The sequence below is a fragment of the Pleurodeles waltl genome, chromosome 4_2 (genome assembly GCF_031143425.1).
Source record: "Pleurodeles waltl isolate 20211129_DDA chromosome 4_2, aPleWal1.hap1.20221129, whole genome shotgun sequence".
Taxonomy (NCBI): domain Eukaryota; kingdom Metazoa; phylum Chordata; class Amphibia; order Caudata; family Salamandridae; genus Pleurodeles; species Pleurodeles waltl.
The window spans coordinates 168,625,159-168,649,680 of record NC_090443.1 but is presented as its reverse complement, the minus strand read 5'-3'; the positions used below and the strand labels follow the sequence as shown (position 1 = coordinate 168,649,680).

Genomic DNA, 24,522 nt, shown 5'->3' with positions numbered 1-24,522 from the left:
AAAGTCTTTTGTATTTAAAAAAAATCTTAAAAGGGGCTAGGAACCCGCCCCTTACTTACCTGAACTTATTATTCATAAATTTCAACGTTGCTCTAATTGACTTGCTTCTTATTTTCCAGCACATCATCTGCTTTCACTTGCTACGCTTACTGCTCTGCTTTTGCCGTCCATGTTATTGTGTGGAGCTTGGGCCAAGTACAGCTTCTCGACACTGGCCAATGGCTTCTGACCAGCACTCTTCTACTGGCTATTTCACTGTGAGGGACATTTCCTTGCATTTACCTAGTTGCTTCACCCCTTGCCTATTGTTCCCCTCCCATATCCTTCATTGCCCGAATGGTGGAGAACTCTCCACAGCAACAAACTCACTTTATGTCCCCACAAACAGCTGTCTTCAAATACGTTCCCCTACTGTGGCACAGGGAAATGTTTGCATAAGTTTGCTCCATCACATTTCCCAAGTGAAGTACTCTCGGACTGCTAGCTACACTTTGTCCATTAACACAGTGGGTTTACATTTCTTGAAAGATGCAGGAGTCAAATGTGATTCTTTGTAGTATTCGGTCAGCCCACAGAAAAAAGCCTGTTTCATGTTTTGGGACTGATGATATGCAGAGAACAGATATGAACATTTTCAGAATTTACCTCTCTATTGCTGCAGATATGTAGCTGTACAGCTGAACAGTCCAGCCAGTGAGAAACTGTGCACCACAGAAAAACTTATGCCATCTCTATATGTTTGGTATGGCAGTTCTCATATGTTGCTTTCATTAGCAGGAGGTTACTCCCCAGGGAGCAGCGTTGGAGTGCCATTGAGAGGGAGGCCTTTGCTGTGGTTTGGTCCCTGAAGAAGCTGAGACCATACCTCTTTGGTACTCACTTTGTAGTTCAGACTGACCACAGACCTCTCAAATGGCTAATGCAAATGAAAGGTGAAAATCCAAAACTGTTGAGGTGGTCCATCTCCCTAAAGGGAATGGACTTTATAGTGGAACAGAGATCTGGGACTGCCCATGCCAATGCAGATGGCCTTTCCAGGTTCTTCCACTTAGAAAATGAAGGTTCTCTTGGGAAAGGTTAGTCTCATCCTCTTTCGTTTGGGGGGAGTTGTGTAAGGAAATGCCCCCTTGGCATGGTTACCCCCTGACTTTTTGCCTTTGGTGATGCCAAGTTATGATTTGAAAGTGTGCTGAGGCCTGCTAATCAGGCCCCAACACCAGTGTTCTTTCCCTAACCTGTACTTTTGTTTCCACAATTGGCACACCCTGGCATACAGATAAGTCCCTTGTAACTGGTACCTCTTGATGCCAGGGAAGGTCTCTAAGGGCTGCAGCATGTCTAATGCCACCCTGGGGACCCCTCACTCAGCACATACACACTGCCTGCCAGCTTGTGTGTGCTAGTGGGGGTAAAAAAGACTAAGTCAACATGGCACTTCCCTCAGGGTGCCATGCCAACCTCACACTGCCTACAGGTATAGATAGATAAGTCACCCCTCTAGCAGGTCTTACAGCCCTAAGGCAGGGTGCACTATACCATAGGTGAGGGCATAAGTGCATGAGCACTATGCCCCTACAGTGTCTAAGCAAAACCTTAGACATTGTAAGTGCAGGGTAGCCATAAGAGTATATGGTCTGGGAGTCTGTCATGCACAAACTCCACAGCACCATAATGGCTAAACTGAAAACTGGAAAGTTTGGTATCAAACTTCTCAGCACAATAAATGCACACTGATGCCAGTGTACATTTTATTGTAACATACACCCCAGAGGGCACCTTAGAGGTGCCCCCTGAAACCTTAACCGACTACCTGTGTAGGCTGACTGGTTTTGGCAGCCTGCCACACACCAGACATGTTGCTGGCCACATGGGGAGAGTGCCTTTGTCACTCTGTGGCTAGTAACAAAGCCTGTACTGGTATAGGTGCTTCTCACCTCCCCCTGCAGGAACTGTAACACCTGGCGGTGAGCATCAAAGGCTCACCCCCTTTGTTACAGCGCCCCAGGGCACTCCAGCTAGTGGAGATGCCCGCCCCCTGGACACAGGCCCCACTTTTGGCGGCAAGTCCAGGGGAGATAATGAGAAAAACAAGGAGGAGTCACCCACCAGTCAGGACAGCCCCTAAGGTGTCCTGAGCTGAGGTGACCCCTGCCTTTAGAAATCCTCCACCTTGATTTTGGAGGATTCCCCCAATAGGAATAGGGATGTGCCCGCCTCCTCTCAGGGAGGAGGCACAAAGAGGGTGTAGCCACCCTCAAGGACAGTAGCCATTGGCTACTGCCTTCCCAGACCTAAACACACCCCTAAATTCAGTATTTAGGGGCTCCCCAGAACCTAGGAAACTGGATTCCTGCAACCTAAGACGAAGAAGGACTGCTGAGCTGAAAAACCTGCAGAGAAGACGGAGACACCAACTGCTTTGGCCCCAGCTCTACCGGCCTGTCTCCCCACTTCTAAAGACACTGCTCCAGCAACGCGTTCCACAGGGTCCAGCGACCTCTGAAGCCTCAGAGGACTACCCTTCATCTAGAAGGACCAAGAACTCCAGAGGACAGCGGCTCTATTCCACAAAGACTGCAACTTTGCAACAAAGAAGCAACTTTGAAACCACACATGTTTCCCGCCGGAAGCATGAGACTTTGCAATCTGCACCCGACGCCCCCGGCTCGACTTGTGGAGAACAAACACCACAGGGAGGACTCCCCGGCGACTACGAGACCGTGAGTAGCCATAGTTGACCCCCCTGAGCCCCCACAGCGATGCCTGCAGAGGGAATCCCGAGGCTACTTCTGACTGCGACTGCCTGCTTCAAAGACCTGACACCTGGTAAAGACACTGCACCCGCAGCCCCCAGGACCTGAAGGATCCGACCTCCAGTGCAGGAGCGACCCCCAGGTGGCCCTCTCCCTTGCCCAAGTGGTGGCTACCCCGAGGAGCCCCCCCCCTTGCCTGCATCGCTGAAGAGACCCCTTGGTCTCCCATTGAAACCTATTGCGAACCCGACGCCTGGTTGCACACAGCACTTTGGGATTGCTCTGAACCCCCAATGGGTTCTACCTTGGACCCAACTTTGAACCCCGTAGGTGGTTTACTTACCTGCAAAAACTAACAAACACTTACCCCCCCCAAGAACTGTTGAAAATTGCACTGTGTCTAGTTTTAAAATAGCTACATCTCATTTGTGTGAAAACTGTATATGCTATTGTTCTAATTCAAAGTTCCTAAATTTCCTAAGTGAAGTACCTTTCATTTAAAGCATTACTTGTAAATCTCGAACCTGTGGTTCTTAAAATAAACTAAGAAAATATATTTTTCTATACAAAAACCTATTGGCCTGGAATTGTCTCTGAGTGTGTGTTCCTCATTTATTGCTTGTGTGTGTACAACAAATGCTTAACACTACCCTCTGATAAGCCTACTGCTCGACCACACTACCACAAAATAGAGCATTAGAATTATCTCTTTTTGCCACTATCTTACCTCTAAGGGGAACCCTTGGACTCTGTGCATACTATTCCTTACTTTGAAATAGTGCATACCGAGCCAACTTCCTACACTTGGCATGAATCAGAAAGCCCTAACATTGAGAGAATGTGTACAGTATTGATGCAGTACTGCTAAAGTAATAAAAAAAAGAACACAGCACAAGAAAAATCCCCAACCAATGTGGAAACATAGAGAATATTTTAATGAACAAAATGATCCTGACACGACAAAATCGAATAAGTAGAACCAAAGGTATGAATTTATAAAGTTTGATATAAAAAAATATTGCAAACAGCACAGACCAGGTCTGCAAGAGTGGACGAAGTCAAAAGCTAAGGTTGACCATGGTGGATTGCCAGTGTGATACAGGGATTAGGATTGTTCCAGTAGAAATTTACTTTAGGATTTTTTGATACCAATAAAAAGTGGTTGTTGATGAGTTGTCAACCAGGCACACCAAATCTATAGCAGGGCTCGACGATTACCGGTTGCCAAAGAGAAGGGATCCAGTGAGGTCATTGTCAAATGTGGAAAAGCTCTGATTGGGCAAAGTTCAAAGTCTGTGCCCAGGAAGGCCTCACCATCAACCGGTTGCTGTACAAGGTCAGTCCTGATGAAGCCCTCTACATTCAAACTTAGAAACTTTTCTGGAATTCATATCTCCTTCAGCAGGGCAAACTAGCATGCTCTGGCTGACTGGAGATTTAAGGTCAATGTCTGCGGCTTCGACTGCTTTCATTGGTTCTCCAGGCAGGAAGTTGTCAAAACATTTTTAAAGTCCTACTTCTTGCTGCATGCGGACAGAAGGAGTGCATTCTAAAACCAGGCCAGAGAATAGGACTTGGAGCAGGGTGTACCACTTGGGGACTGGGACTCACTCCAGCAGAGGCCAGTAGCAAGGTGCAGAGCAGGTCCAGGTGGTAATGGTCAGCTCAGCTGTTGCAGGAAAAGGGAATCTTGAAGCTTGTTTTGTCCTTAGACCCTCAAAGCGTGGTCAGCCAACTGACCAGGGAATTAAATGTGCCAATTAGGTATTGTAACAGGTGTAAAATGGGGAAATGGTCCCAGGATGCTTGTTTCCGATCCAGGGAGGACGTGGCCTGGCAGTTTGGGCTGGAATGTTTCCATGGGAAACAGGGTTAAGACTGATTTGCATATGGCTTGGTCCAAATTGGGGTGACATGGCGTGCAAAAAAAACAATGGATTTAGCTCAGATCTGTGACTTGGGGTGAATGTTTGACAATGTGCAGCATTCCATTCATCATCTTTTTGTGTTGCTGTAAGAAATAGAGCCACCGCATTACACACTGGACAGGTGAACTACTATTTAGAATCAGTGGCCACTGATGATTTCAGATAAAGTAATCTCTGAAACATTCAATTCTAGATTAACCTAAACAGTGACTTTCCCTAGCCAATGAAACATTACAAAAGCTGTGTCATGCAACAAAAAAATCCTTTTGGGACTAAAAATAGCCTGAATAATTCTCCAACAAAGAGGTGGTACTGAGAGCACTGGGATTGAAGCGGCACAGCTATAGGCAGTGTCCTCTCACTACAGAAAGCCTCTTTGGTCAGGCCTTTGGAGTCCAGAAAAAGTACAAGTAGCTGTTAAATGCAGTCAGTATTTGTCTTGGTTTGGGAGCTGTTAGAAATTGGGTCTTTGGTTGGCAGTCAGGTTACCCCCTGCCCAAGCAAGGACCCTCACTCTAGTCAGGGTAAAAGAGAATCACCCTCAGCTAACCTCTGCTTACCACCTTGGTAGCTTGGCACGAGCAGTAGGCTTAACTTCAGAGTGCTAGGTGTAAAGTATTTTTACCAACACACACAGTAACATAATGAAAACACTACAAAATGACAAAACACAGGTTTAGAAAAATAGAGAATATTTATCTATCCAAAACAAGACCAAAACGACAAAAAACCACAATACACAAGTCAAGGTATCAATTAAAAAGCAAGAAGAGTCTTTATGTAGTTTTAAAAACACACTGACACTGTTAGCGTGAAAACGTACCCTGGGTGCGTCAAAAATAACCCTGCACGAGCGAGTGTGCGTCACAAAGGGCTTGCGATGACCTTGCATCATTTCTCCTTTCGTGGGGTCGGGCGCGTCATTTCTTCTCTCTGCAGGAGAGCGTGCGTCGATCCGGTCAGCACTCTTGGGCCCAGGCAGGCCTTGCTTTGTTTTTACACGCCCAGCAGTGCTTGCGTTGGAAATCCAGCCGCACGATGACCCAAAAACCACGCAGCGCGGGTTGCGATCTACCAGCCTCCATCAGCGATTCTGTGCGTTGTTTCTCCAGCTCTGTGTGTCGATTCTTCGGTCGCATTGCAGGCGAGCATTGATTTTCAGCCGCGGAGCCAGCGGTGCGTTGTTTTTTCAGCCGCAGATCGGAGCTGCATCGATCTTTTCTCCACACGGCGCTCTGTGAGTGGATTTTCTCCTCTTAGGCTGCCGGCTTCTCCTTTCAGGGTCCAGGAACTAGATGGGCACCACTTGGCAGATTAGGAGTCTCTTCAGAGACTCCAGGTGCTGGCAGAGAGAAGCCCACACAAGATACCTGACTCGAAACGGAGAGAACACTGAAGGGGCATCAGGTGGAAAATAAACAGGCACCTCAGGGGGAGGGGGAGAGGGGGCGCCTCAGCTGGAGGAACGGACGACACCACTGGTCCCTGAGGGGGCTCCATGCCCACTGATTGGTCCTGGGGAGTGCAAAGCCACCGTCTCTCATGTCTCTCCAGTGGGTGGTTTGCCCACTACGTTATCCTAGGGAGTGCAAATCCAGAGTCTCTCAAGTCTCTCCAGTGGGTGGTTTTCTCACTGCGTTATCCTGGGAGTGCAAAGCCGCAGTCTCTCAAGTCTCTCCAGTGGGTGGTTTGCCCACTGCGTTATCCTGGGAGTGCAAAGCCACTGTCTCTCAAGTCTCTCCAGTAGGTGGTTTGCCCACTGCGTTATCCTGGGGAGTGCAAAGCCACAGTCTCTCAAGTCTCTCAAGTGGGTGGTTTCCCCACTGCTTGGTCTTGGGGAGTGCAAAGCCACAGTCTCTCAAGTCTCTCCAGTGGGTGGGTTGCCCACTGCTTTATCCTGGGGAGTGTTATGCCACAGTCTCACACGTGGATAACAGTCTCCACTGGTTCTGGAGGGGGCTTTGTGCTCAGAGTTCTTCATCCTGCCAAGGACTGAGGTAGTGGATGCCTTTCTCCACTGGTTCTGGAGGGGGCTTTGTGCCCAGAGTGCTTTATCCTGCCAAGGACAGAGGTAGTGGATTTGAATCTCCACTGGTTCTGGAGGGGGCTTTGTGCCCACAGTGCTTCATCCTGCCAAGGACAGAGGTAGTGGATGCCTTTCTCCACTGGTTCTGGAGGGGGCTTTGTGCCCAGAGTGCTTCACACAGCAGGACGTCTTCTGCAGCCTCGGATGGCTGCCCACTGGGGATGATGCTGGGGACTGTTGCTCAGGCAGCAGACATGCAGGTGGTGGTGCAGGTGGCGGTGCAGGTGTTGGTGTCCACCGCCGTACAGGTTGATGTTGTGGTTGGCAGAAGGGGAGACTCTGGTCCCTCAGTCGGAGCCTCCATGCCCTGTCCTGACCTGCTCTTCGACTTGTGTCCCTTCACCACCTTTGATGTCGCTGCTGGTGCCTTGCCACTGTCCCCTTTTGGCTTGGAGGAGCCCTTGCTTGCTGGTAGGTGCGGCTTCTCCCTCTGGCATGTGGGAACCTTCTTCACCTTGGCAGGTGGCGGAATGGCCTGCTCCTTGGCCTTGCTAGGTGGCACACTGGCAGCCTTGATGGCTGCCGCCCGCGATGTGACCGGACTTGCTGAGACCACTGTGCTAGAGGATTTGGTGGCTAAGGTGCTGAGCTAGGACCTGGACAGCCTGGCCCTAGGGGAATGACAAGGGGGGGAGGTGTAGGGAAGAGGTCAAAGTTTGCGAGGAAGAGTTTCTCAGACCCCATCCACTAGTCTGTCCAACTCCTCAGAAGTAAAGGCAGGGGTCCTTTCCCCAGACACTGTAGCCATTGTCGCTTCCAGACACAGGTCGCAGCAGCACTTGCAGTGTAGGTCCTCTCCTGTTGAAGGTCAGGTATCAAGTGAGTAAAAAGATAGAAATGGTGCGTATCGTCACCGCCGGCGTACAATGTCATTGGCTCCTGGAACCCATAGGGCCCAATGATAACCAATGCTGAATTGCACCGCGGTCTTCGATTGCCTACCGCAACGGTGTACAACGCCAGCGCAGTTACTTCATTTCACCTTGTCCCACCTTACAGGTCAGGCAGCCGCCATTTCAGGGGGCCACATGGCAAGCCAAATAACTGCGTCACACCTATTTAGGCCAGGAATACCGACAGACAAAGGCACATAGAGAAAATTTAATGTTTGTGCTAAACAGCCTTGTGAAACCTATGTGTTGTATGACCCTCTGCTCACCGTTCTCCTCCATAGGGCACGTCCGCTGGGACAGGTGATGAGATGGCTGCACACTCCGGTGTACAGACCTCTAGTGGACCTGTCGACAATGGAAGACAGACACATAATTATCACTCACAGACTTGATCGTGCAACAATCCAGGAACTGTGTGCCCAGTTAGAGCCTGACCTGATGTCAGCTATCCGCCATCCTACAGGAATACCCCCTCTAGTGCAGGTCCTGTCAGTACTCCATTTCCTGGCCAGTGGGTCTGTTCAAACAACAGTGGCCATGGCATCAGGGATGTCCCAGCCAATGTTCTCTAACATGTTGTCCAGAGTGTTATCTGCCCTGCTGAAACACATGCGCAGCTACATCGTTTTCCCTCAAGTGGAGGATCTGCCCACAGTGAAAGGTGACTTTTATGCCCTGGGATATATCTCCAACATCATTGGTGCCATTGATGGTACACATGTAGCATTTGTCCCCCCCACAGGAATGAACAGGTGTACAGAAACCGCAAAAGCCACCATTCTATGAATGTGTAGATGGTATGTTTGGCAGACCAGTACATCTCCCATGTGAATGCCAAGTATCCTGGCTCAGTGCATGATGCTTACATTTTGAGGAATAGCAGCATCCCTTATGTGATGGGGCAACTCCAGAGGCACCGTGGGTGGCTAATAGGTGAGCCTAAAGTCCCCACACAGTTTCATTTTCTGTCTGGGTATGGGAGATTCCCTAATGTTTGGAGGATGTCTAACAGTTGTCCCTCGATATTTTCAGGTGACTCTGGTTACCCCAACCTGTCATGGCTACTGACCCCAGTGAGTAATCCCAGGACAAGGGCAGAAGAACGCTACAATGAGGCACATGGGCGAACTAGGAGGATAATAGAGCGCACCTCCGGCCTCCTGAAAGCCAGATTCCTGTGCCTCCCTCTGACAGGTGGATCCTTATACTACGCACCGAAGAAGGTGTGCCAGATCATCGTGGCCTTCTGTATGTTGCACAACCTGGCTTTGCGACGCCAGGTGCCTTTTCTGCAGGAGGATGGGCCTGATGGTGGTCTTGCAGCAGCTGTGGAGCCTGTGGACAGTAAGGAGGGGAGGCAGAAGAAGAAAATGTAGACAACTGAAACAACATCATCATGCAATACTTCCAGTGAGACACAGGTAAGAGGATGGAACTGCTTCCCACATCTCATACTATTGTAGGACCTAGCATCAATCTGCCTTTTTACCTCTGTGTGTGGACCCTGACATGTCACTTTGGCTTTCCATTTCACAGATCTGGGTCCCACTTTGTGCCCTCTGCTATGATTACTGCTGACCTACGGCTGTGTAACATTGGTATGTGAACAAGTACATTGACATTTTTATATTTCAGAGATGTTGCAATTACACATTTGTGAAAGCACAGACTGACTCCAGATTGTTTTGTGATTCAAGGGTGTTTATTTCTGTGCTAATAAGTGGAGGGGGTGTGCAATGGGCTGGGGTGATGGTGGAGGATTGTCCATGGCAGAGTCCCGTCTCTTGGTCTCACAGGTGCATTGTCCAATGGGGCATAGGAAGGGGAGCAATGGCAGTTTAAGGTGGACAGGGTGACAAAGTGGGACAGAAGGGTGACATTCAGGAGGGTCTTATTTCCTGGCGGGGGTCTTGGTACTGCTTTCTGTCTTGTTCCTGGATCTTAGGGACCGTTTGCGGGGTGGTTCTCATTCTGCAGGGGGTGGGGTGCTGGTGGCCTGTTGGTCCTGTGGAGGTGCCTCCTGTCCACTAGCGCCAGCGAAGGTGGAGGGCTGTTCATCGTCCAGGCTAGTTTTAGGGTCCGTATGTGTCCCACTGTGTCCCTCATGGTGTTGACAAGGTCTGCCAGCACCTCTGCAATGGTGATCAAGGTGTTGTTGATGGACTTCAAGTCCTCCCTGATTCCAAGGTGATGTTCCTCATGCAGCCGCTGAGTCTCCTGAAACTTGGTCCGTACCGTGCCAATGGTCTCCTGGGAATGGTGGTATGCTCCCATGATGTTGGAGAGTGCCTCGTGGAGAGTGGGTTCCCTGGGCCTGTCCTTCCCCTGTCGCACAGCAGTCCTCCCAGCTTCCCTGTTATCCTGTCCCTCTCTCCCCTGAACCGTGTGGCCACTGCCACTGACCCCAGGTCAATGATTTTCTTGGGTTGGTGGGTTTGCCTGGGTTCCCTGTAGTGGTGGACACACTGCTGATTGACGTGTCTTGGGGACCGAGGGATGGGCCCGCTGGGTGGGTGCTGTGGTGGTGTTTCCTGAGGGGAAGGGTCTGTGGTGGCTAGTGACAGTGGCAGGGGAACCGACTGTCCAGAGGTCCCTTATGGGCCGGGCTGGTCATATTGATCCAGGGTTGCTGAGCCGCTGTCATCACTGTGGGCCTCTTCTGTGGGGGACTGGATATGTCTGGCACCTCCTGTCCGGTGACGTTGGGTATGGGTCCTGCTGGGGTGTAAATGCATAGTTTTAGTATCTGTGTGTGCCATCTTGTGCATTGGGTGAAGTACCCTCTACTCCTGTACTCCTGTGCTTGCATAATTGTCTTTGCCCTTTTGTGATAGTTGGTTTGGGGTCTGTGTGGGTATCTGTACTGGACATGCTTTGGTGATGGTGGTCCATGCATAGGTGTTGCTTGCAGGGCCTTGGTATTGGGATGTGTGGGTTGTGATAGTGGGACATATGTGAGATGATGGAGTGATGGGAGTGAGGGTATGTATGTGATGGCATGCAGGTGGGGTGGGGGATATAGTAGTAAAGATATGACTTACCAGAGTCCAGTCCTCCTGCTACTCCTGCAAAGCCCTCAGGATGCAGTATTGCCAAGACTTGGTCCTCCCATGTTGTTATTTGTGGGGGAGGAAGTGGGTGTCCACCGCCAGTCCCACGTACAGCCATCTGGTGTCTTGATACCACGGAACGCACCTTCCCCCGTAGGTCGTTCCACCTTTTCCTGATGTCATCCCGTGTTTTTGGATGCTGTCCCACTGTATTGACCCTGTTGACAATTCTTCGTCATAGCTCCATCTCCCTAGCAATGGAGGTCTGCTGCACCTGTGATCCGAAAAGCTGTGGCTCTACCCGGATGATTTTCTCCACCATGACCCTGAGCTCCTCCTCTGAAAACCTGGGGTGTCTTTGAGGTGCCATGATGTGGTGTGGGTGATGTGTGAGGTGCTGTCTGTTGTGATGTGTGGGGGAATGTGTTGGTGTGTGTGTTGATGTGTGGGGGAATGTGTTGGTGTGTGTGTTGGTGTGTGTTGGTGGATGTTGTAGGAGTGATGGTGTTGTCTGACTGCAGATGCTAGTGTTGTGTTTGATAATCTCTCTCTCTGGGCTTCTTCCACAATTGTTCGTTGTGGGTAATGTGGGTGTGTGTTTTATAGTGTTGTGGGTGTGTGGGTGTGGTGTGTGGATGTGTGTCAGGTGTGTGTATTTTGAATTGTTCAATGTGGTTGTGTTTTGTAAATATGTGTGTATTTTGAGCGCAGCGGTGTGTACCGCCAATGGATTACCACGGTTGTAAGACCGCCACGTTGATTCGTGTGTCGTGATAGTGTGGGCGTATTCTTGTTGGCATTACAGTGTAGGTTTTGGTATCGCCAGTTTATCACTGACCTTTGGTGTGGCGGACTTGTGTGGGTGTCTGTATTGTGGCGGATTCCGAGATGTGGGTCGTAATACCTGTAGCGGAATTCCGCTGCCGCAACGGTATGTTGGCGGTCTTCAGCACGGAGGAAAGCGAGATTTACCGCCAGGGTTGTAATGAGGGCCTATATATCCTACCTTAACCATACACTGCACTCTGCCCTTGGGGCTACCTAGGGCCTACCTTAGGGGTGTCTGAATGTAAGAAAAGGGAAGGTTGAGGCCTGGCAAGTGGGTATACTTGCCAAGTGGAATTTACAGTTAAAGATGCACATACAGACACTGTAGTGGCAGGTCTGAGACATGATTACAGAGCTAATTATGTGGGTGGCACGACCAGTGCTGCAGGCCCACTAGTAGCATTTGATTTATAGGCCCTGGGCACTTCTAGTGCACTGTACTAGGGACTTACTAATAAATCAAATATGCCAATCATGGATAAGCCAATTACATACACATTTTGTAAAGGAGCACTTGCACTTTAGCACTGGTTAGCAGTAGTAAAGTGCCTAGAGTGACAAAAACAGCAAAATCAGAGTCCAGCACACATCAACAACCTGGGGAACAAAGACAAAAAGTTAAGGGAGACCACACCAAGGATGAAAAGTCTACAACGTGTCCCCCCCAACTGAAAGTGGGGAGCAACTACCCAACCTCATGGGAGTTCTCATCACTAAGGCGGAAGAACCTGGACAGACCATCAGCATTGGCGTGCTCTGTACCAGGACGGTGTTCCACCGTAAAGTCCATCCCCTGTAGGCAAATGGACCACCTCAACAGTTTTGGATTCTCACCCCTCATCTGCATTAACCATCTGAGGGGCCTGTGGTCAGTCTGAACTCGAAAGTGAGTCAAAAACAAGTAGGGCCTTAGCTTCTTCAGTGCCCAGACCAGCAAATTCTTCACGTTCTATGGCACTCCAGCTACGTTCCCTGGGAAGTAACCTCCTGCTAATGAAGGCTACGGGTTGATCCAGGCCCTCTTCATTAAGCTGTGAGAGTACTGCTCCAATACCAAGCTCTGAGGCGTCTGTTTGCACAACAAACTCCTTTGAGTAGTCAGGTGCCTTCAGCACAGGTACTGTGCACATGGCAGCCTTCAGGGCATCAAAAGCGTTCTGGCAAGCCTCTGTCCAGATCACTTTCCTGGGTTGCTTCTTCGAAGTCATCCCAGTCAAGGGGGTAACAGTGGTACCATAACCCTTGACAAACCTCCTGTAGTATCCTGTGAGACCTGAGAAGGCTCTCACTACAGTCTGGGTCTTAGGAGGTTCAGAATCTTTGTCAATCTTTGGTTGTATGGGTGCCACCTAGCTACTCCCTACCTGGTGTCCTAAGTACACCACAGAACCCTGCCCTATCTGAGAGTTGCTCACCTTAATAGTGAGGCCTGCCTTCTGCAGGGCCTCTAACACTCTCCAGAGGTGTTGCAGGTGTTCCTCCCATGTGGAACTGAAAACAGCAATGTCATCCAGGTAAGCGGCACTGAACTCATCCAGCCCAGCCAAAACCTGGTTGACCAACCTCTGAAAGGTGGCAGGGGCATTCTTCATCCCAAATGGCATCACTTTAAATTGAAAGTGTCCATCTGGGGTAGAGAATGCTGACCTCTCCTTGCCCCCCTCAGTTAAGGCAATCTGCCAGAACCCAGATGTTAAGTCAAACGTTCTGAGGTACTTGGCAGCTCCTAACCTGTCGATTAACTCATCAGCTCGGGGGATGGGGTGTGCGTCGGTCTTGCTGATCGCATTGAGTCCCCGGTAGTCCACACAGAAACTGAGTTCTGGGGTGGCACCAGGTGCAGCAGCCTTTGGGACTAATACCACTGGGCTGGCCCAAGGACTGCTGGAGTGCTCAATAACCCCTAGGGCAAGCATTTTAGATACCTCATCCTTAATGCATGCCCTGACCCTGTCAGTCACACTGTAAACCTTCTGTTTAATAGATGTACTGTCCCCAGTATCCACATCATGTGTGCACAAGTGTGTGACTCCTGGGATCAAGGAAAACAGTGAGGAAAACTGTCCCAACACGTGGTGACAGTCTCCTTGCTGCTCTTCAGTCAGGAAGGGGGAGAGGATCACTCCCTCCACTGACCCATCTTTTTCTCCTGCAGACAGGAGGTCAGGAAGAGGCTCACTCTCCTTCTCTACCCCATCATCTGTCGCAAGGAGCATGGACAGTTCAGTCCGGTCAAAGTGAGGTTTGAGGCGGTTGACACCACTAAAGGGTTCCTTGGAGTCTGCAACTCCACCAGGTAGGTGACTTTGCTCTTGCGCTCCACCACCTCAAATGGCCCAATCTACTTATCCTGGAGCACCCTAGGCTCCACTAGTGCCATCACCTACATTTTCTGACCAGGTTGAAACTAGACCAGAGTGACATTCTGGTCATACCACCGTTTCAAATCCTCCTGGCTTGCTTCTAGGTTCTCCTGAGCGAGACTCCTGAAGCGGGCAGTCTGGTTTCTCAAAGCCGGCATGTAGCTAAATACATCCTGGGGGGTTTACTAGGAGCTTTCTCTAAAGCTTCCTTCACCAGACTCAAAGGTCCCCTCACAGGGTGGCCATAGATGAGCTCAAAGGGACTAATCCCAAGTCCCTCTTGAGGCACCTCCCTGTAGGCGAACAGAAGGCATGGCAAGAGGACGTCCCACTTCCGCCTCAAGGGCTCTGACAGGCCAATGATCATGCCTTTCAAGGTGCGGTTGAATCTCTCAACCAGACCATTACTTTGGGGGTGGTAAGGGGTGGTGAACTTGTAGGTTACCCCATACTCCTTCCACAGAGACTTCATACATGTGATTATGAAGTTGGTACCCCTATCAGATACCACTTCCTTGGGGAACCCCATGCGGGTAAAAACCCGAATCAAAGCACAACCCACCACAGGGGAAGTGATTGATCTCAAAGGAATGGCTTCTGGGTACCGGGTGGCATGGTCCACCAAGACCAGGATAAACCTGTTGCCATGGTTGCTAATGGCTGTCTTGGGATCCTGAGGCCCCACAATGTCAATGCCTACCCTCTCAAAGGGAGTACTGACAACAGGTAAAGGTTGTAGGGGAGCCTTAAATTTCCCGCCACTCTTGCCACTTGCCTGGCAAGTCTGACAAGACCTGGAATGTGAATATGAGTGCCTGCGCATTAGGGGCCAGTAAAAATGGGTGACAAGCCTCTCAAAGGTCTTGTCCTGCCCCAAATGTCCAGCTAAAGGCACATCATGAGCCAGCCCCAGTAGGAAGGCTCTAAAGCACTGGGGTACCACTAGCACATGGGCTGACCCAAGCTCAGACACCTTAGGCTCGCTATACAGGAGGTCATCCTCCCTATAAATCAGGTGTGATTCTGGCTCCTTGCCAGCCCCCGCAAACACTCCAGAGTAGGGCATGTCTTCGGTGCTGCACAGAATGCTTCCCTGGTGGGCCCCCCTTCCTGCTGCCACTGCGACAGCTCAGGGACCTCCCCCAGTTAAGCCACCTGTTCCCCTGTAGGTTCCGGGGTATCACCCTCAGACTCCTCCTCCTCCCGGACCGTGGGAACTTCTGGGGCCGGTTTCCCAGACCCCCTGCCTTTTCTCTTTTTGGCGGTCCCCTGGGCCACTGTTCCAGGCTCCAGGGGCTCTTGATTACCCTGACGGGCTGCCATTAACCTGGTGGATACGCATACCCACCCAGGCAGACCCAACATCTCCAAGTGAGACCTGTGTTCCACCTCCTTCCAAGGGCAATCCTCCAGGTCATTGCTAGCAAACAATCAACAGGCATGGTTGGACTCACAGCTACCTTCAAGGAACCTGAGACCCCCCCATTCAAAGGGAACCTGCACCACTCTGCACAGACATTCTGAGTTGTTCACTGCGACTACTTGGTGAAGTATACGCGGATTAATCTGCTCTTCAGACACCAGCTGATTCCTCACTGTAGTCACGCTGGCTCCTGGTCTCTCAGAGCCTCCACCCTCTGTCCACTAATGGTCACCCACTGCCTGTACTGCTTAGTGTTTTCAGGCACAAGGGTTTTCTGGACCATCCCACTGTTCACTAGTGAGACAAGGGTCATCTCAGCTGGTTCCCACCCACCTGAAACCAACTCCTCCCCAAGCGCTACACTGGCCAAACCCTGAAAAGGGGTGCTGGTGTACTTTTGGGGCATTTGGGGTCCCCCTCACATGACCCATCTGGTCACATGCACAGCGCTTACATGGGGGACCACCTGCCACTGGCTTCCCTTTGGAGAACCATGGCTTCTTCTCACTGGGGGGTGGGGAATCCTTGCCGTGGGAATCCGTTTGTGGCCCTTTAGAGAACTCCCCCTGTTTACCCTTACCCCGCTTTCCTCTGAGAGGGACCCTGCCCACCCTTGACTTGGTCTTACCCATACCTCTTTTGGACCCTGGTACTCTCCCAGTGGTCCGCTTCCTGCGCAAGCTTCCTGGGGTCAGTCAGCTTGCTGTCAATCAGGTGCTGGCGCAGCTCTGTAAAACATAGACTGTACAAGTGCTCCCAAGCAATCAGATTGTAAAGCCCCTCATACGTAGTTACCTTACTGCCCTTCACCCAACCATCCAGTGACCTGCAATAAGAATCAACACATTCTAACCATGTTTGGGATTCCCTCTTCTTGTAGGGTCTAAACTTATCCTTTTACTGCTCAGGGGTGAGACCATACCTTGTGAGCAAGGCATCCTTCATACTAGAGTAGGTAAGATTCTGAGCATCGCCTAAGGCTGTCAGTGTATCCCTCCCCTCTACCTCAAAGTGCTTCCACAGACCCGCCCCCCAATGAGCTTCAGGGACCACGTTCATGTGGAGAGCAGACTCATACCCCTTAAACCACAAGTATATGTCGTCCTCCCTTTTATAATCCTTCACAAGATCTTTAGGAATGTGTACCCACCTTTCAGGCTGCACTGTGATGTGGCTGCCACCATCCCTACTAGACTGGCTCCTCTGATCCAGCTCCCTCAAGCTGAGCTCATGAGCCAACAGCAACCTTTTTTCTTCAATGGTCATCCTCATTTTCTCCAACTCCCTCTGGTGCTCCCTCTCTGCCTGTCTGTCCTGCAAGTCCTCAGGGGTCAGACCCTTAGATGAGACACTGCTACCTGCCCTGGAGACCCTCTCACTGGACATAACAGGTCCACCCACAATATCATTGTGCATGGACTGCCCTTCCTTCACCTCATCCTCTGTGTGCCCTTCAGTACTCTTGGCTGTCACCCAGGCCCTCAGCGCCTCTTGCAGCTCCTCCTTCTTTGATGAGCTCTTAATGGAACAGTCAAAACTTTTACAGAACTGTTTTACCTGAGCCTTGGTATAGCTATCCAATTTCTCCAGGTCAAACGCAGCTCCAACTGATGCATCTCCAGATTGGGACATGATGAAAAGTCAACAAAAGTGCAAAGTTCCAAAAAGCAGAAAACAAGTTCCCAAATGAAGTTCAGAAGTCAATCAAAGATTACCACAAAGATGGATGTAGGGAAAAATCCAAGCAAAAGAGAAAAATCAAAGATCACCAAACAAGTAGTATGTGGTCATGTAGTGGTCTGCACTCAAAACAGTAGTGTACACTTAATTATTGTATGTCAAGTACAAATACAAGTCCAATCCCAACCGCTGATCACCAATGTTAGAAATTGGGCCTTTGGTTGGCAGTCAGGTTACCCCCTGTCCAAGCAAGGACCCTCAGTCTAGTCAGGGTAAAAGAGAATCACCCTCAGCTAACCCCTTTTTACCCCCTTGGTAGCTTGGCACGAGCAGTAGGCTTAACTTCAGAGTGCTAGGTGTAAAGTATTTGTACCAACACACACAGTAACTTAATGAAAACACTACAAAATGACACAACAAAGGTTTAGAAAATAGAGAATATTTATCTACCCAAAACAAGACCAGAACGACAAAAATCCACTATACACAAGTCAAGTTATCAATTAAAAAGCAAAAAGAGTCTTAATGTAGTTTTAAACACATCCTAACACTGTTAGCGTGAAAATGTACCTTGGGTGTGTCAAAAATAACCCCTCACAGGCGAGTGTGCGTCAAAAAGGGCTTGTGATGAGTCGATTTCACTCATGAGAGAGATCTTGCGTTGTTTCTCCTTTTGTCAGGTCGGAGTGTGTTGTTTCTTCTCTCCGCAGGAGAGCGATGCGCCGATCTGGTCAGCACTCTCGGGTTCAGGCAGACCTTGCATTAGTTTTACACACCCAGCAGTGTTTGCGTCAGAAATCCAGCCGCACGATGATCAGAAAACCACGTTGCGTGGGTTGCGATCTCCTAGCCTCCATCAGCGATGCTGTGCGTCGTTTCTCCAGCTCCGTGCGTCGATTCTTCGAAAGCGTTTCCGGCGAGCATCAATTTTCAGCCACAGAGCCGGCAGTGCGTCGTTTCTTAAGCCGCAGATCGGAGTTGCGTCAATCTTTTCCCCACACGGCGTTCTGTGCGTGGATTTCTTCCTCTTAGGCTATCAGCTTCTCCTTCCAGGGTCCCAGGAACTGGATGGGCACCACAGGGCAGAGTAGGAGTCTCTCCAGAGACTTCAGGTGCTGGCAGAGAGAAGTCTTTGCTGTCCCTGAGACTTCAAACAACAGGAGGCAAGCTCTAAATCAAACCCCTGGAGATCTTCACAAGATGGAAGGCACACCAAGTCCAGTCTCTTCTTCCTCAGCACTTCAGCTCTTCTCCAGGCAGAGGTTCCTCTTGGTTTACAGAAGTGTTCTAAAGTCTGTGGTTTTGGGTGCCCTTCTTATACCCAATTTCTCCTTTAGGCCTACTTTAAAGTAAAGTCTCTTTTGAATGTGAAATCCTGCCTTGCCCAGGCCAGGCCCCAGACACTCACCAGGGGGTTGGAGACTGCATTGTGTGAGGACAGGCACAGCCCTTTCAGGTGTAAGTGACCACTCCTCCCATCCCTCCTAGCATAGATGGCTCATCAGGAAATGCAGACTACACCCAGCTCCCTTTGTGTCACTGTCTAGTGAGAGGTGCAACCAGCCCAACTGTCAAACTGGCCACAAACAGGCAGTCACAGAAATGGTATAAGCAAGAAATTGCTCACTTTCTAAAAGTGGCATTATCAAACACACAATCTTAAAATCAGTTTTACTAAAAGATGTATTTTTAAATTGTGAGCTCAGAGACCCCAAACTCCACATGTCCATCCGCTCCCAAAGGGAATCTACACTTTAATCAGATTTAAAGGTAGCCCCTTGTTAACCTATGAGAGGGACAGGCCTTGCAACAGTGCAAAACGAATTTTGCAATATTTCACTGTCAGGACATATAAACCACATTACTATTTGTCCTACCTTAACCATACACTGCACCCTGCCCTTGGTGCTACCTAGGGCCTACCTTAGGGGTGATTGACATGTAAAAAAAGGGAAGGTTTAGGCCTGGGAAGTGGGTACACTTGCCAAGTCGAATTTACAGTTAAAACTGCACACACAGACACTGCAGTGGCAGGTCTGAGACATGATTACAGAACTACTTATGTGGGTTTTACATCCAGTGCTGCAGGCCCACTAGTAGCATTTGATTTGCAGGCCATGGGAACCTTTAGTGCACTGTACTAGGGACTAACTAATAAATCAAATATGCCAATCATGGGTAAACCAATTACATACACATTTTGTAAAGGAGCTCTTGCACCTTAGCACTGGTTCGCAGTGGTAAAGTGCCCAGAGTGACAAAAACAGCAAAATCAGAGTCAAGCACACATCAACAACCTGGGGAACAGAGGCAAAAAGTTAAGGGAGACCACGCCAAGGATGAAAAGTCTAACAGGAGCACTAATTGGAAGCCAAGGCAGTTAAAATCCCAGATTGTCTTTAATAACTGAACCATTCTCCTTGAACATAGTAAACATACAAGGCTTTCTAGCTTCTTTCCATCAGTGCTGTGTTGCCTTGTTGATACGTTTGCACAATGCATACATATAAACATACATACTATCCAGGATATCTAGACGGGCAGAGGAGGGACTGTTGGCAACTGGTCAGTTTATTATGACCATAACCAGTTTATCTCATTCAGGAAGACCAAGATAAAATCATAATTGTATGAAGGATTGACCTTGCTCTACATTTAGGGCTGGCTTTAGAGCTGGTGGAGCCTGGTGCAACAGTCTTTTTTGGCACCCCCCCCGACCTCCTTCTCTATGAATTCACTCACTACCACTCTCCAACAGGCCCCTCACCTTTCCATAGCCCCCTCTCTGACATACATTCCATTTTTTCTAAAGCCATACTCATACTTCACTCGTCAAGTTTTGTGTATCCTGCAGTGTTCATGTTCTTTGCAGGAGGCAAACTATCCCCCTGTGCTACTTTAAGATGAGAAAAAAACGCCACTAACCACAATTCTGATCTCTCACCAGCAGTAACATTAATGACCAGAGTTAGCTTGACATTTTTATTGTTGCCGGAAAACTGCTGGATGCACAAGGAAGTTCACTTGATTTTAAATCCATAAGATATTTATAAACACAGCTCCCGCACCAAAGACAGTGCCTGGTGTGGCTGCACCTGTCCCACCCCTTTAAAGCCGGCCCTCTCTACATTACACTCCTTTGACTCTGTACACAGACTCCCAACCATGCAATGCACATGAAATGGGCTATGGCTCGACACAGAATCTACACAGAGTTGAAATAATAGGGACCCAGGACCCCACTTACTTCCATGTCGGCGACCATAATTATGGAGAGCTAGTCTGGGGCAAACAGTATGCTACCTGCTTCAGGTAGTACCTTTTAACCAAGAAACGTCTTCACTGGAAGCAGGTGTCCCTAACAACCAATAATTTACTCTCTGGAAGTAAGTATAGTAGCCCCCCTAAAGTGTGCGTGGTGATCCATTTAGGTATACTGCCAGCCAGTGCTTGAAATGGAAAAGTTAAAGTGCAGGTACTCTGTGCCAGAGTACCTGCTTGTTTCCCAGAAATGCCGGTACTCTCCAATTAAAAGTATTACGTTTTTCTTGAGATGTGCCGGTACTCTCCCTCTCAAAATAAAAAAGTGCCGGTACTCAGTACCGGACAATACCGGCCCATTTAAAGCACTGCTGCCAGCACAGCATAGACACCTACTCTGTAGTACAACCCTGTGACGGCTGCCACTGAACGGGGGTGGCAGGGTGGGGATGGAAAAACAAATTAAGCATTTTTTTAAAAGAAAACTCTTACCTGTTGAGGTCGGGGATGCGTTTTTCCCTTCCATCCTCTTCCTCGTCCGGAAGCACTCAGGCTTTCAGACTCCCCTCAGCCAATCATGATGCTGCTGTCACCAGTATGACCGCAGCGTTGTGATTGGTGTGAGCACCCTGTTTTGGTGCTCACAGAGGGAGTGGCACTCTGTGCACTTTTTCTCACAGCTGTGAAATACAGCCGGGTGGAGAAATACAAAGTGCGCATGCATGTTTGGCCGGCCCAACGTGGCCGGCCACACAAAATGCACACTTAAGGTGCACAAACCACTCCTCCCTCCCGCCTCCTCCAGCTCAGCCCCACTGCGCCCTAACCTGCAACCTCAGCTAAAATAAAATGATAATAACTATCCATTATTATAATTTTTTTCTGCTCGAAGCAGCGGACGACACTCCTCCGCCTTAGCGGAGAACCGCCCCTGGTGCAACCTCGTTCAAAAGCTGGAGCACCTCCAGTGGACTCAAATATTTTCACATACACCTGTGAAAAACCAAAGCAAAGGCCATAAAAAATCAAACAGCAAGGACTTTCTTCACCACACATTTGCCCTCTCCTTCATTTATACAAGACTGTAACAAGTAAGGTACTTCATTTACAGCATTATTTTGTGATGCTACCTGAGCACCTATTAAGGTCTGCATTATTGGTATGTAAATGGTACACTGGTCCGAAACCCTCCCTTCATGCGCAATTAATTACCAAAACAGTATTTGTATAGATCGGTTTTCATTCAGCAAAGTCATTGAAGTTTCAGAAACAGAACAGATGGTAAACCAACTCAAATTTGGACTGGTTCTCACAGCAATGGCAGCACTTAGAATTTCATACCGATCAAAGTCCACCGGCCACTTTACCACATGCCCCAAGTGCCCCATGCCCATCGTATCACTTATTTTTACCTGCGCCATGGCCATGAGTACTGGTCGAGTCTGTTCTCTTGCATAAGTTGCTATAATCATCACAGCAGTTGTTGAATTTGCTGCATTTTCTGTTGCAGTGGCATGGGTCCTTTTTGTTGTAGGCTTCGTCGCACCTTCCTTTACAAGAGTTCTTGTCTGTGGTGTTGTACAATCGGGGAGAAAGGTTTTGTAGTTTGTAATAAAAAATCAGCAAACCACAGAATAATGTATGCTTCTCACAGAAAAAAGCATGTGCTAACCAGTTACAGCTGAGGTTAGCCAAGAGCTTTTGATATGTGTAATATACTCACTAACTAGGGCTTTCAGCAGCCCTCTTCGTTCATTGTCCTGGAACTCTGGCCTACACAATTTTGTCCACCCACTGGTGCATACAGCATGGGGCAAAAGAGGAGCGCACTTCAGCAATTAGCGAACTTTACAGTGACTCACGACATTCTGCCCTTGCACAAAGAGTACCTCCACACACAAGGTAGCTGTCAGGGTTTACTATGGCATTGTATGCGTTTTGAGTACAAAAAATATTTTTGCTTTAAACCATTTTTTATTAGATTGATGATGGTCCGTCAGCTTCTTCAACAATAAAGTTTTGCACAACCTTCACACAAAAAACAAGCAATGACAAAGCGAAAAGGCTGGCAGCCAATGCCAGACCCACTGGTTTTGCCAATTTGTGTTTGACATATGCAGGTAATATACATGTGATACTATTCAATGTACTATTCAGAAGACAAGTTTGCTTAAGGCTCAGGGATCTGAATTCAAGGAATTTATGAGTTCTGCAAAAGCTCAACTTCTCAATATAACCACTGTTTGTATTATGTAAGTGCTGCTGGTTTGAGATACTCTCACGACTGGAAATTGATGTTTTCAATTCTATCCTCTCACTGTATATAGCATGGCCCATTCTTCGAGTGGGCCTCCATCACACATTCCTCTACTTCAGTGTCGTTATTATGTCCAATAGCCCCTCTGTAAATGACTATTAATTGAAAATAGCCCCCACCCAACATATTGTCAGGTACAGATTGAACCTATGCCTCATTTGCATGGTGGGGATTGTGGAAAAAGCCCTTCACTCGTTGCACCTCATGTACTCAGCGACATTGAGTCTAGACTTCTCTCACGACTCGTGCCAGAAACTGCGCTGCTATTTATGAGAGAAGAATTTGTTTAACATAAGCTCTGGGTGTTCTTTGTTCCTACTGACCTCTCGGCAGCGTTTGTTTTTTTTATTTCATTTTTTACAAAGCGCTAACCTGGCCAAAATCATAAGGTGCATTCAACAAATAGTACATTTAAATGAGATTAAAAAAACAGTAATTGCTTTACAATTTGAAGAAAAACTGTAATTCATTACAATATACTCATACAAATATATCAGTAGAAATGAGAAAATTACGCTGTTAATGTTAAAACGTTTTCACTCTTTTGTAAACACAAGGTGTATTGGAACAAGTCTGAGAGAGTGAGAAAGGGAAATCTGAGAGCCATGGAGTAGAAGAAAAAAAACACCTGATTAACGATCTGCAACTTTTTAACAGGTGGGATATTCCGCTGGAGAAGAAACTTTCTAAGGGCAGCCAATAGCCATCTGGCAATCTTGGATTATTGCTGCCAGATAAGGGGGTCGCTGAAGCATCAACGCCTTGTAGGTGAACTACGCTAACTGAATTAGCTGTATCCATCTAAGGGCAGCCAAGGTAAGGATTTGAGTGGAGGCGTAATATGTTCAAATACACTTGGAAACCTGATGGGACTGGCTATTAAAATGCTGAATGCTTCTGAACGGTAGAAGCTCGTGGTTAGAAAGACCTCTCATCAGCGCACTGCCTCCACTGAAAAGAGAAATTGCCCTGCAGTTCTAAAAACATCTGCAGTAAGTAAAAATTTCACATGTCCAAAGGTTAACGGGAAATGAACAGTTTGAGCTTTCTTAGCAATGTGAGTTTGCATGATTATCTGGTAGAGTTATCCAAACAGGCATTGGCAATGCTAACAGATCTGGCTTTAGAAGAATACTGTATGGTAATTTAATCATTGCACGTAAATGCATGTTAATAGATATTTATTTGTGTGGATGCAAATAACTATAGAGTAATATTGGTGTTGGTTAAAAGGTCAGGTGAAAGTTGCACTGTCAAGCCCGACCTAAAAATCCATGTAGTTTAATGACTGCCCTCCTCCCATCTGGGCTTCTTCCAGAGAAAAACAACATACATTATCTAGTTATCTAAGGCAATTTAATAGCATTCAATTGTCATATGTGTGCCCCCCGAGGTTCTAGCTATGTAGCTGTATGAATAAACAGAATGATCCCAGCTGTGTGGAGAGCAAGCACTATGTTTGTGGAAGCACACAACATCTGCCCAATCAAAAAATGCATTTCTAGTTCCTAACGTGTGTGGTGCCAAGCCCCTCTCAACTTATGCTCACCTAATTATCTAATATTATCCCATCTATGCTGCTGCCAGAGAAAAACATCACAAATTATCTAGTTAAATTCTGGGTTTAGAGAAAATCAACCTGGTATGACACTGCTGTATAAAGCTGTGTGTCATTAGCATATTGATGGATAGAGGCAACACATTCAGCATTTCACCAAGTACAGATGAAATGCCTATCAGCAGCTGATGTTAGGACACGTAATTTAGATCATGCTTTTTATCACCACGTGTACTCAGTAAGTTAAACTAGGCCACTTTCTTTCTGAATTTGACATCATCAGTCACAGCGTCCCATCAGTCATGACCTTTTTTGCCATGTCTCGTATATAAATAAAAAAACACTACTTGTGACCCTGGCACTATGTGCTATATGTGAACTA

The 24,522-nt window shown here is 48.3% G+C and overlaps 1 protein-coding gene across 3 annotated transcripts in view; it reads right to left on the bottom strand.

Moving 5' to 3' along the window:
• Positions 1-24,522, bottom strand: part of ENDOU (endonuclease, poly(U) specific) — a 468,374-nt gene that overhangs the window by 234,301 nt on the left and 209,551 nt on the right. For all 3 annotated transcript variants that reach the window (XM_069231037.1, XM_069231036.1, XM_069231035.1), the window contains one exon: positions 21,678-21,833. In XM_069231037.1, the coding sequence (XP_069087138.1) occupies positions 21,678-21,833 (156 nt within the window). The remainder of the gene's footprint in view (positions 1-21,677; positions 21,834-24,522) is intronic.